This window comes from Ixodes scapularis, unplaced genomic scaffold (genome assembly GCF_016920785.2).
Source record: "Ixodes scapularis isolate PalLabHiFi unplaced genomic scaffold, ASM1692078v2 PGA_scaffold3__209_contigs__length_174095766, whole genome shotgun sequence".
Lineage (NCBI taxonomy): Eukaryota > Metazoa > Arthropoda > Arachnida > Ixodida > Ixodidae > Ixodes > Ixodes scapularis.
In genome coordinates this window covers 150977047-150989477 of record NW_024609868.1, presented here as the reverse complement: position 1 = coordinate 150989477, position 12431 = coordinate 150977047, and the positions used below count along the sequence as shown (strand labels likewise).

The following is a 12431-nucleotide window of genomic DNA, read 5'->3' as shown; positions in this document are numbered from 1 at the left end:
ATCAAACCGATTGATCCGATTCGGGCGAGGAGTGGGTGAACGTAGTTGAATATCGTTGGCGAAGCATCAGACCTCAGTTTACGAGCCTCCTGTCCGCTTAGAGCTCAGCTCGTAGCTCTCTTCTGTGAGGTGATTACTGCATAAGCGGGATCTCGATCTTGACGGGAACTCAGTCCCTACGCACGACGACGATCCATTTTGCTCGTCTCGCGGAAAAGTGTGGAACGTCACTTTTTGGCTCGCATGTGCTGCCCGGTGGTTGTGGTACCCAACCGCGCAACAAAAATCTCACCCATCCACGAAACAAATCGAGCGCAACAACAAAACCGAAGCACGCTACGGCGTTAACTCGCAGGCAAACGGGCAAACGACGAGACGGGAATGCTCGCTTTGGGTTCTGTGACACCAGAGCTTCAATGTTGCCAACGAAAGCAGCGTTTACGCTAGGATGCGATTGGAGCAGCATAAATTCAATTACTCATGCAGAGGGGCATATAAAGTTATGATATTGCCCGTACGATGCCTCTCGAGGCAATAGCATTGATATTCAATTGCTTTCTCAAATACAAAATTTGACCGGACAATCCCTTTAAGTGAGGCGACACAATGCATTTTCCATTTAATCAAAAAAAAGTCACACTTTCAAAAGGCACACCATAATGGTCAAACGATTGATGACATAAACGTTTTTGAATGAGCGTACGGAATATATTTGTGGGTTGCCCATAGTCGCTTCCCTGGCTGCAAGTTTTTTTATAGTTGCATTAATTTCACATAGAACAGTTCATCTAATCATTTTACGGGTACACCGAGCGCAACACTGTTGACACAAACTCGCGACGGACGGCTTTTTACATTTTCCTGGCCCAACTAATTGTCGGTCATTTAAAAGAAATATCGTGGCGTGAGAGGGCTGTAGTACACAGCAGCCTAGGTGATAATATTTGATAATCGTAAATGTCTTTTTTCGGGGGGGCAAAATAAAAGCAAATGGACAATGTCGCGTTGGGTGCATTCGCGTCTCGCAGTGCAGCAACGAGCTTTGTTCTGAAGACAGCAAATTTAGCTTGACTATGAAGAACGTAGACAAGTTCAGTAATCCAGACAACCATAGACGCACCTATGTCTTTAACATTTATACTACAATTTATTGTCATTAACATTTATAAAACTGCTTTCCTCTTAGGATTGTAAAAAGTATTTTTTCCGTGACAGTTTTTTCTCGCTTCTTTTCTACTATAAAACAAGCTTTTATGACTAGCGCAAAAAAGTTTGATGAACAAAATTTCTGGAGCCGCGGCTCAAATCTACAGCCTTCTGAAATTGTGATTGGCTTAGGTCAATCAGCTGATTGACCTAAACTCCAGGTACGCTCCAGCGTGCAATCTAAGATGCATGACTGATTTATGCGTAGGAAAGCGTTTAATAATTGTCCTAAAGCTAATTGTTTTCCTGTTGGTTTATTGGCATGGGCTGAGATTTATATATATCGTAAAAAGATAGAAAAAATATATAACATCATACGTATGTGAACATTGTGAATGTAGAATGAATAGAATCTTTAATGCGCATGACAGTATTGTTGGCCTAGCTCAAAATAATTGTGATTTTCTCTATTTAGTTTTGCTTCAAGCCCTTTGGCGCATGTGGCCTGTTAATTTCACGCATATGAACTACCAACCCAAGAAAAGGGAAAGTGAGCGTTTAGTAACATCAGGTCATAATCCTTGTGATGCCTAAACGAGCCACGTTTGTCAGAATGTTTTTAAGACAGCATGCTACAAACCATAAATGAAAATAAAACAAATTTTAGACGAGATTAAATTGAATTAAATTGGCGATAAGAACGCGTCGGGATCGTGAAATGGAACGCTAAGGCGTCCGTCTCGCTCTCACAACGTTAAACTAACATTATGGAGTAATTATGTGCTGTCTTATAAGCTTTCTAGGTATCTAGAAAAAAAAAAAAAAACGAAATATATAGAGAGAAATAAATGAAGTTTCTAAGTAAACCTTGTCCTAAGACATAAAACGCAAGGCAAGTTTCGGTGTGTTCATAGATTACACTTAAGAAATGACATAATTGGCGTAGATTTACTGAGTAGAACAATGTTTAGAATACAACCAAAGAATAACCCTATCCCAGTCTACTCACCTGAATTCACCTTGAAGTTTTGAAGTACATTTGAGCAGGGTGGAAAAGAACGGTTACTCATTTGCGTTGCTTGTGGAGGGATAGTGTGCCTCTTAAGAGTACAGCCGATGGGAGAAAAAAGGACTACGTTAAAAAAATGTCAAGAGTGATGCTCTACATGCATAAAGTAAGCTATGGGATTAAGGAAATAGTCGAAAGAAACAAATAACTGCATTAATTTTCTGCTTTTTAAAAGCTGAGCGTAAAATTTGAGTGAGTGAAAGGCCAGATTTTTTTCCCTAGAACTAACATCGTAAGCAGTTCATGGAGTATGCCGTGGACTTCGTATGTGACTCTACCTTCATTGTGGGGGATGGCGTATACATGTATTAGACAGTGAGGTTGATAGATTATTATATTCGGGGACAACATTTTATAACTATGATATCAAAGCTAAAGGCGTACTTTGAGCGCCAATCAAAGCTGTGCACGAGAACTCTTCGCTTGTGAAATTCCACAGAAAGTTGCCCACGCGTACAATAGGCTAAAAGGGTATTCGTTAGCAATTACATTTGTACATTCGGGAATTGGACAGAGAACTAAAATGAGAATGCGGATGTGTGCGAATTTTTGAAGCTAACGATCAATTAAGAGAACAGGAGGAATTTCTGTCGTGTTTTATTTATCCCCGCACGAAGATTAAACTTGTTTCAGAACTCCCTTGATTTTTTATAGTGGGCCTACACTCGCATTTACGAGGTTGTTTGAAGCGTACTCATTAAGGTGGATAATACGGAGTTTCCTGTTATTCGTGATTTCATAGTTGCTTTTATTAAATATATAGTCGTAAATGAGCACTCGTGTGGGCATCTAATTTACCTACTGCGTTGACTTCAGGGACACCTATTATTTCCAGGCATGCAACTTCAACTTCACTTCGCGTCACACCAGGTGACAGAGCAGTCGACACCGCGATTTGATGAAGCCAATCTTGGTCCCCTAAACTCGTCAAACAGAAAGTCTGGGCCGAAGTTGACGGAGCGCACCGATTGGCCTACTCCGACAATGAATCTGCGCTTTTTTCACCGAAGTCCGATCAGCGCACTCCGCGGCTCCAACTTTGTGTTTGACGAATTCAGGGCTCCCCAGCAGCGCCAAAATTTTTTTTCTCGGCACTTTGAAATGCTCTTTGTGCATTTGCTACCCTGGTCACAAGTAATAACGCTCAGTAAATGCGCAACAGTCCTGCGCTTTTGCCTGGGCGTGGTTAGTTTAGCCTGGGACAGTCAACAAACAAAAGTGACGACCGCCCTGACGGTGCGCTTTTAGCGCTGATTCATTGGCTGCACGGTGTCGCATACCGCCGGCTGCGCTCGGACTCAGTGTCAAACGGAGTATGGCCCAGGAACTATGCAACATTCCAAGGCCTATCAGCCACGCTGAAAATGCAGTTCTTGGGCTATGGACGGATGCAGATCGTCAGATATCCCGAATGAGTGAGCTATAGACCTTTTTCGTGTACTGTCGTCCCCAGCCACTTAATAGCCCTACCGAAAAATCCGGTATAACTTTCCCTATCCGGAATATGGAACCGGAAATTTGTTACTGGAAGCCCCAAATCCAGATTGAGAACAAAGGAATAATTTCTGAAAACCTAAATTCCAGATAGAGTCCAGATAGAATCCAGATAGATTTCCGGTTCCATAATCCGGACAGCGAAAAGTTATACCGGATTTTTCGGTAGGGAGGCGTACCCGGTATGGGCGACGAAAAAATATCAAAACGTTTCAACCTGCGAATAGTAAAAAAATAAAGGGGAGGCAAAACGAGAATGTGTGACGGTTACGTTTATGTCCTAAATGCCTTCTATTGGCGTGGCGATGGCAAAACAATGTTTTCGCCCATACTGGAAATGACGACAATTCAAGATGGCGGCGCCCTTGCAAGAATGGACTATTGAACACTCTGGGAACGCGTCTGAAAGCCGAGTTGGGAAGGATGGCGCCGTGCAGAAGGCGACTGTTGGAACTCTCTATGCTCCGCTAAACAATAAAACTAAAATCGTTTTTTTTTTTTTTGTAGTGGTTTGTTTCGAACAATAGACACCGCGAAGACAAAGACATGGGGTCATCCTGATTAGATCGTTTTTATTCCGTGGGCAAAATTTCTTGCAATAACAAGTTTTGTGTATTGATTGTCGCGTGGAACATTTTTTGACGGTTGTTACCAAGTTAGTCCAAAATAAATGGCAGTATACAAAAATATAAAACGTAACAGCATGCTAATTGAAATTAAACCTATGAATTATATAAATAAATATTATGACTAGTGTCCAAATGCAGTACGGCTGTGCCTTTAGAAACACATTTTATATATTTCGTAGACAGTATCCCCCTCATACGCACACACACACACACACACAAGAAAAAGCATGCCACCAACTTTAGGAGCTGGATGTTAACTTTCGTCTAGTGAAACATTAAATGACGCACGCGCAATGACAATGAGAAACTAATATGTTTGTGGTTCGAACAAGGCGCTCATTTAATTGAGATGACTGTCCTTTGCTACCAGAGACATACCACGAAGATGAGCTTACACAACGATTGCGCGACGCGCATTTAGAACCCTCTAGATTGTCGTTCCTATTGTAAATGATATCTCCGAGCAACAGGGTGACTTTGGGCTATGAACGACCTTCAAGAATTGCGGTGGCGAGAGGTAACTAATCAAGCTAAAATAAGATATGGAAAATAAATTTTTTTCTCAGCGGCATAGACCCGCTGGCACATCAGAAAAACACTTGAATTTGTACTATCTCGGCATCCTATGGTGCCTAACTTGAGCCTAAAACGGACTTGCTCTAAGGCGTTAGCCATTGCCACAGTGCATTTCCCTGGTGTTTCTATGAATTCTTTATGGCTCGTCACATGATTGCCAAAGTGCCAGAGTTGAGGCAAATATGCCACGTATGAACCAAACAACCCTTGTGAAGCATAAATATGGCATTTTGTTTTGTGATTTAAACTCAAAGATGCCACATGACAGCCAAACTACAAGTAGTAAAGCCTAACATTGTCAGTTGTTTTGCGAATTAGGCCAAGGTACACAGACTGGCCAAAGGTCAAATTTGGCTCTAGCTTGGCTTCTTTGGGTTTTTTGAGGAGCTGACTTTCCAGACAAACAGAAATTTTGGACCAAAGGACTGTGCTACTTGAGATTGTAATTGTTTTACAAAAGTGTGATGAGATGCGCATCGTTTTTGAAATACGCCTTGCGTTTTTTTTAAAATCTAAAATAGAAGTAAAACACCGCTTTCCTATGATTCACTCGTTGTAAGCCAAAATTTAAACCAAAAGCGTAACTGTGTAACATTAGAATGTATCTGATTGAAAAGGACGTTAAGCTAGAACATATTGACAAAAATATATTTCTCACTTTTGTTTTGTCACATGGCTCACTGGTCACGCGACTATATGAGTAGACGTCCCAACTTGCCCTTTCGTTTCGGAAAAAAAAGAAAGCGGCCTTATTTCTGCCCCTTGAGCAGCTTTTTCGATATTTTAAACAAAGAAATGCAGAATGCAACCACAGATGTGCACAAAACTATATTGTTGCCCATAGGAAAACCACGTTTTTTTTTAATTTATAAAAAAAAGAAACTAATTTTATTGCTTCCCGAACGAATGATAATTGTTTTCTCTTTTGCTTGGTATTATATGCTTGAAACTTGATGCAAAGGTGATAACCGTGCGCGAATAATGCTTTCTTGTATTTACAAATACAGCAAGGTGCGAATGGTGGAGAGCAAGTGCTTCCCAGCATTCGCTGGGAAGCACTTGCTTGCAGACTTCTCAGACTAGATGACCCGGGTGACGTTCGAATAAAGTCAGGTGGACGTGGTTTTCTGTCCCGTTGAAGACAAGGTGTTCTTGGACATGGTCTGGTCGAAACTTCGTTTGCGGGAAGTTGGGAGGACCTTGTAGACCAGGTTGCCAAGCCAAAATTCCCGCGCTGTCTTCTCATACGCGACCTGCAACATCGAGTAACATAAAGCGCACTGAATAAAATTCCGTCGAGGGGTGGTCCTGATCAGAATTCATTTTTACACTGTTTAAAGTCAGAGTTTAGGCATAAACATACACTTACGTTTAAAGACACCATATTGTGCTCAAATCGCTAATCGACTAATTGAAAGTGTTTTTATTTTGCAGTTTTTTTTTCCATGAATACTGCAGAATAGAAATTGGTTTTAACTATAACCGAGGCTCCACATAAGCATAGGTATAAGGTAACGTTCTACTCCGTTTCTTTACGGCACTTAAATATGTGATTTCGGATGGTGCCGTCTGCCAAGCTGCTAGCAGCTAAGGATGTATTCCTGCGAGTTTCTGTCAGAAGGCCTTTAACTGGTGCACATGACGGATAATGTACTTACCTAAATTCCTGGCCCTTCTCTCAGACGTCCATGAAAGATTAATTGATTTTTTCATTATGAACGTCCCAAAGATATCGGACACTTTGCTAGTATAAACCTTTGCATCTCTTATCACCCGGGAAAAATGCGGTGCCAGTGAGCTGGGGAAGCATACGCGGGGTCCAATCGCACAGAAGATCACAAGTGTATGCTCAGAAGGAGTTCCACAGTCCAGCAGACAAAGATGGCAGCGAACAGAAGGCGAGTTTTGCAAATGTCTATAAAATACATGAATTATTAACAGTAGTATCAAAGGCAATAAAGCCGAGCGCTGAAATGGCACTCTCGTCCGACAAAAACGGAATAAAAAGGCTAAAGGTAGAAAGGAGAAGAAATTAACATCCCCGGCTTTTGTTCATTAGTATTCTTATTATTTATTATGTAGTATTCTTTAGTCTTTAGTATCACACTTTTACTAATACCACCAGGCTCTAAAGTGTCTTTAGGATTTGTTTTTTGTTTCGGGAAAAGTTGGTGGGTTTCTTATCGGTTGTGTCGAAGGAGCGCAGCTCGGCCGCTCATAACGCGAAGACTGACACTCTCACAGCATGACCTCAAATTCCTATCCAGTCGGCTTTTTATGTCGAAAGACATTGTATAGTGCTTGCAATCCTGATTACTGCCTGATACAAGTAAAATATACAAGCTGTGCAGACGTACTGAACTGGGCAAACTGAGCCTCAGGAGCAGAAACAATATATGTGTGCGAATTTTCATAACAGGCTACGTTTCCTGCGTCTAAACCTTCCTATCACTAGGTTTTTTTTTATTTAGGTACAGGCAGACAAACTCTGCGCAGTAAGCCCCAGTCCGGTTTTATTAAAGTCAGAAAAAACTGAAATATAACAAAAGTACCTGTCGTTGCTAAAAAAAAAAAATCTAACCGAAAAGAAATACATCTACATATTTATCCTGTAGTAATTCCAGACACACCCACTTGTCCGCAAGGCTGCTCCTGTCTGTGGTAACCACACAGCTTACAGTTTTTATTGTATTTATTTTTACTTGATGGTTTGCTAAGGATATTGGTCACGCGCGCGTTAACTGGAGGCTGAGAAATCCAATGCCCGTTGTCCCGTTTTCTTAAGACGGATGCCAGAAAAAAGCTTTCATAATTGTCTGGCACCGAAAACAAACGCCAAAAAAAGAATACCTGGGAGCCGTTAAAAAAACAAAACAAAAACACCCAAGCTCGAATTTTCCCCTCCCTCTCCCTTTATCTTCTTCCTGCGAAAGCAGGAAACCTTGCCTATAACAAATCTGTGACATATATCTTCGCAGCAAAATCTAACTACTCTTGTCCTCTATTTTATGAAAACTGAAGACAAGCTAGTCGAATTTATGTGGCTAGTCCAGACTACAACAAATGCGTCCAGTCACTTACGTGGAAGAGGAATATGACGAATCCCTGCAAGGAGCTGGACGCTACGAAGAGGTACTCGAAGAGTCGACCCCAACTTCGGGATGCTTCTTCGAGAAGACTCAGATAGGCAAAGATCCAGGTGAGTCCTGCGAGCATTTTAATGCGAGATACCTTATTAAATTCCTTCTGAGGGCTGGTTAAGACCAGGTATTTGCGGACCATTGTCGGTCTTCAAGTTCAACGTTGAGCCTCGAGGCGAACCTTCAAGCGTTTAGCAAAATTCGAAAGCGTTGGACACTTGAGCAGTGTTGCCTGACGCCTGCTCAAATGTTTGGAACATCTGGGAGAAAATATTCTATGCACTAACTTTCCTTATCATTTACACAGTACAAAGGTAAACACATAACCTTCTAAAGATTCAGCAAGTTCGTTAAATGAAAACAATATATAACCCATTTAAATTGCGCGTCCTCCAACGTAACGCACAGTCAGCTCGTTATTACTTTCGCGCATGTCGATAATAGTCCATCTTCGGTCGAATGTCTGTGAAACTTCGCGCTAAAAGTTCGTAAAAGTTGAACCTGGTCAAACTCAAACCTCGGCAACTTTACAGGACCACTATTTGAGATATTTCTCTTTAGGTGTGGTTTGTGACTGCTTGAAACTGACTACTACAAGATAGCACACTGGTGCCATTTACCGGATAGCCGGAACACTCCCGACCCGCGTTTATTTCCTAAATTGTTACACTTAGGATTTTCACCACGGGCTTAAAATAATTTTAGCAATGTTATAAGACTCATAGCTAGTGCGTGAGCTTGATGTCGGAAAGAGTGCGAAACTTTCTAGCCAGTTCCAGAAATATTTTCAGACAGGAACTGGGCCACTGCTACTCGATAGATAACGCCACTGTGTTTTTGTGACTTCGAAAAAAAAAAAAAGACAAAAAAGATAAAAAAAAAACAAAAACCAAAAAAAAACAAGTTGGATGAAAATTATAAGATATGTTTGTGCGTAAAGTTGAATGTGTATAGTATTTGACTCGAACGTAACAATAGACATGTAAACAAATACAGGAGGATGCCTAAGTTTCGCCTTTAAGAGTGGAACGCGATAGCTAAACATATAAACATCCGCTCGTTCCCAAGCCGAGTATGCGTTTCTGCGTGCACCTAGTCGTTGGCGCGCCTAACTCGTAACCGAAGGGTCGTGGGTTCGAATCCCGCCTGCGCCTAAAATTGTTCAGATTATTTTTACTAAAGGCTGATGCTTCATTTTATAGAGTGAAATTTACATCTCGTGTTTGGTTATGAAGAGGGGAAACAGCGCCAAAAGTACGGAGGACAAAGAACGAGGAACACACAGACCGAGCGCTGACAGACAACTTGTTTCTTTCTGGAAAACCACTTACCGGCGTAAAACACGAGACAAACATACATACGACCATCGCCTAAGGGCAAGTGTCACAGCTCTCCAAGAACGCGATTTCTTTATCTAAGAGCGCGATCGAGAGACACTGACGCACTCAACTTATACTTAGAAATGTAACAAGCCTCGAATATTTCACGAGTCACCTGCTGACTGTGTCCTCCGTACCTTTGGCGCTGTTTCGCTCCTCATAACTGTGCATAAAGGGGTATTCACACGAGGGAGAAATCCCGGGGATTTCTCCCCGGCACGCGCGCATCACGAGATGAAAACGCGAGGCTTTAGCACATCGCAAAGCCTGACGTTTTCGTCGTGGGATGCGCGTGCCGGGGAGAAATCCCCGGGATTTCTCCCTCGTGTGAATACCCCTTTACTCGCCCAACTTTCAACGGTGTCGCGTTTGATTCACTTTAATTTTTCGCGTTACGTCACGTTTCACGGGAGCGCTGTGGGTTGTTTGAAATTCTCGCGCTAGGTCATGTGGCTGTGACGTCGGGATCCTATCGACCAATCAGAATTTTCCCGTCCTACCGACGTCGGCTTTCCTGCGGCCCGTGCTCCTAACACTATCTTGATATTTGGCGTTTGGTATACATCAATCAAAAATATCCCAAGTAGCACACTTCCTCGGCCCAGGCTTGGGCCAGGCTGGCTCGAGTTAGAGCCAACTTGGCTCAAGCCTGGCCCAAGCTTGCACCAAACTGGCCCAAGTATGAGCGGGGAAGTGTGCTGCTAGGGATAACATTGATGTTCGTGGTCCTGAAGGCCAAATAAAGACGACTCAAGGGTTTTTTCTCAAACACACGATCGCTTCAGTTTCCCTTTAAGCAGTGGCATGCAGTTGCAACGCCGTCAGTCACATTCAAACGCAAATGTCTAAACCAACATTTATGTGAATATTAAAAAAAAAAAGAATCTGCCTAAATGTTGCTGTTGAGAAAGTTGATGCCTAACTAAAAAAATATTGGCACCCAGAGCTCGCGCTGACGTGCGTGGCATGCGCTAAGGCGTGCGTCAGGAACGGCATCTGGAATTCGAAAACAATTTGATCAAAGGTTCTGTTACCAAAATACAATGAAACAAAATATAGGGGTGCCTAAAGGAGTGCTCCGGCGTTTTCTTTATTGTCCCCGGTTTGCCTGAAAATTTTTTAAACTCTCCAAAAAACATCGCTGAAATAGCATCTAAAAGCTTTTTTTTTGTTTTTCAAACTAAAAGGTTTTATTGAAAACAATAAAAACAAAAGTGGCACCACCGGCAGGCAGAAGTTCACTCTTTTGACTATAGTATTTGTTCACAACTGTACCCCCCCCCCCCCTCCCCTTACTTCAGTCAGCCTCCCGTCTCATGCGGCGCCATCTATATTTTCGTTTCAAAACAGTGTGTTCCACAGTGTACGGTGGAACGCCACCTAGACGCCGTGCTTCAAAGCATACGTATTCCACAGAATACAGTGCAGTTATCATAGCAGCCGTCCGGCGCGTCGAACGACCGGAGCCGAGCCGTGGGTAAAAAGGGCTGTACTGTTCTTGCAAGCAGCTTCTAAGAGCGGTTCCGTAAAAGAGCTAATCTTTTAAAGTGACCACAGTCTATTTCTCAGACTGCCTGCTCGAATGACAAGCGTGCCTGCTACTGACGTGATAACACTAAAGAGTGCGGGTATATTTGAGTGTTTGTTTTTTCATAATTTTCATTTGCCGCTTTCACAATAATTATTCTGAATTTCGCGATACTAAAGAGCTTACCGGAAAGGGTAAAGGCTGTGTGTAACGCTGTGCCTAACAGCAGCTCGTTGCTTTGGCACCGTAACTAAGATACTATAACAGTTTGTTGAGTGATTCATCACTAGTAGGAGTCGGATTACTGAAAACTTTGCTCATTGTTTGCTTGATTTAGCTGAAAGAAAAAACGTTATTCATTCAACAGCCCTTCGGTGCTTACTAAAATAAATATATCAGCAATTAAAACGAGTGCTCGTGCTATGCTGCTCTACGCACCGAATTGCCTCTTGAAATTTGTTAGTAACATGGGGAAGGAATTAATTTTTTAAGTTAGTGTATTCATCCTTGCTTCAAGATATGTTCACGAAGTGAAAACAGTCAAAACGGCCTTAGTTATGCCAGAAGGCAATAGCCGAGTTCCTGCGCTGGGTCCTACGTTCTGAGTTTTTTCAGCGTGCTGTTTCGTGGTATAGTCTCTTAACGCGCTATACTTTGTTGTTTCGTTGCGTGCTGTTTGGTCACCAGGCTGGTGAACACTGATCTGTTTCTATGCGAGCTGATTTTTTTACCTTAAGTCACGTTTAATTTATTCTCTGTTGACGCTGAAACGAATGACAAACGTTTTCACAGACGGATACTGCATTTTATTTATATAAAAGATGTTTCTATTTTAAAAGGAACAGATGAAACGAAAGTACTTGCGTTAGGATTCTTTAAGAACTGATCATAAGTTGGTGAACATTGAGGTCACGAGAACCGTTGCGATAAGGCCTATTTATTGAGATAATTACCAAGCACGTTTTAATAACTTTTCTAAATTTAAATTTTTTGGGACAGGATTCAGTTGGAGAAATGACGCTCGACCTACTTATATAATACAGCCGTGACGAGAAAATTTGGAAAAATATCTGAAGTGTGCGCTACAAGGCGAGAAATGCGATCTTTGTACCCAGCTTCAAAACCGAAACAACCGCCAAAAGGCACTCGTAGCGTTGATCACTCTGTTTTTTGCCTGCTCCGCAATTTACATGTCGGCGCTGTAGATGACATCAGCATAGTGACACAAGCGTAAGACGTAGTCATCGAAGTTTTGGTTTAATGCCGTGTACAAGGATGACATTTATCGCCTCGTAGTGCCCACTATACATATTTTAATTAAAATTCTACGTCACTGCTAGACTGTAATGAACATGATGAGGTCGGCATCAATTTTGAAACTAAATTTAGCCCCCAAATGTTAAAGAAAAAAGTTAATTTGAAGTTTATGGTTAATTAGCCAATTACCCGAATTCACCTCTTCCTATCACA

At 42.0% G+C, this 12431-nt stretch overlaps 1 protein-coding gene across 1 annotated transcript in view; it reads right to left on the bottom strand.

Annotated features, from left to right (window-relative positions):
• Positions 1–5993: 5993 nt before the first annotated feature.
• Positions 5994–12431, bottom strand: part of LOC8050624 (adhesion G-protein coupled receptor G2) — a 136577-nt gene continuing 130139 nt past the window's right edge. Inside the window, exons 13-14 of the mRNA XM_042292923.1 lie at positions 7996–8120; positions 5994–6167 (exon numbers count right to left, since the gene is read on the bottom strand). Of these exons, the coding sequence (XP_042148857.1) occupies positions 6024–6167; positions 7996–8120 (269 nt within the window). The 3' untranslated portion in view covers positions 5994–6023. The remainder of the gene's footprint in view (positions 6168–7995; positions 8121–12431) is intronic.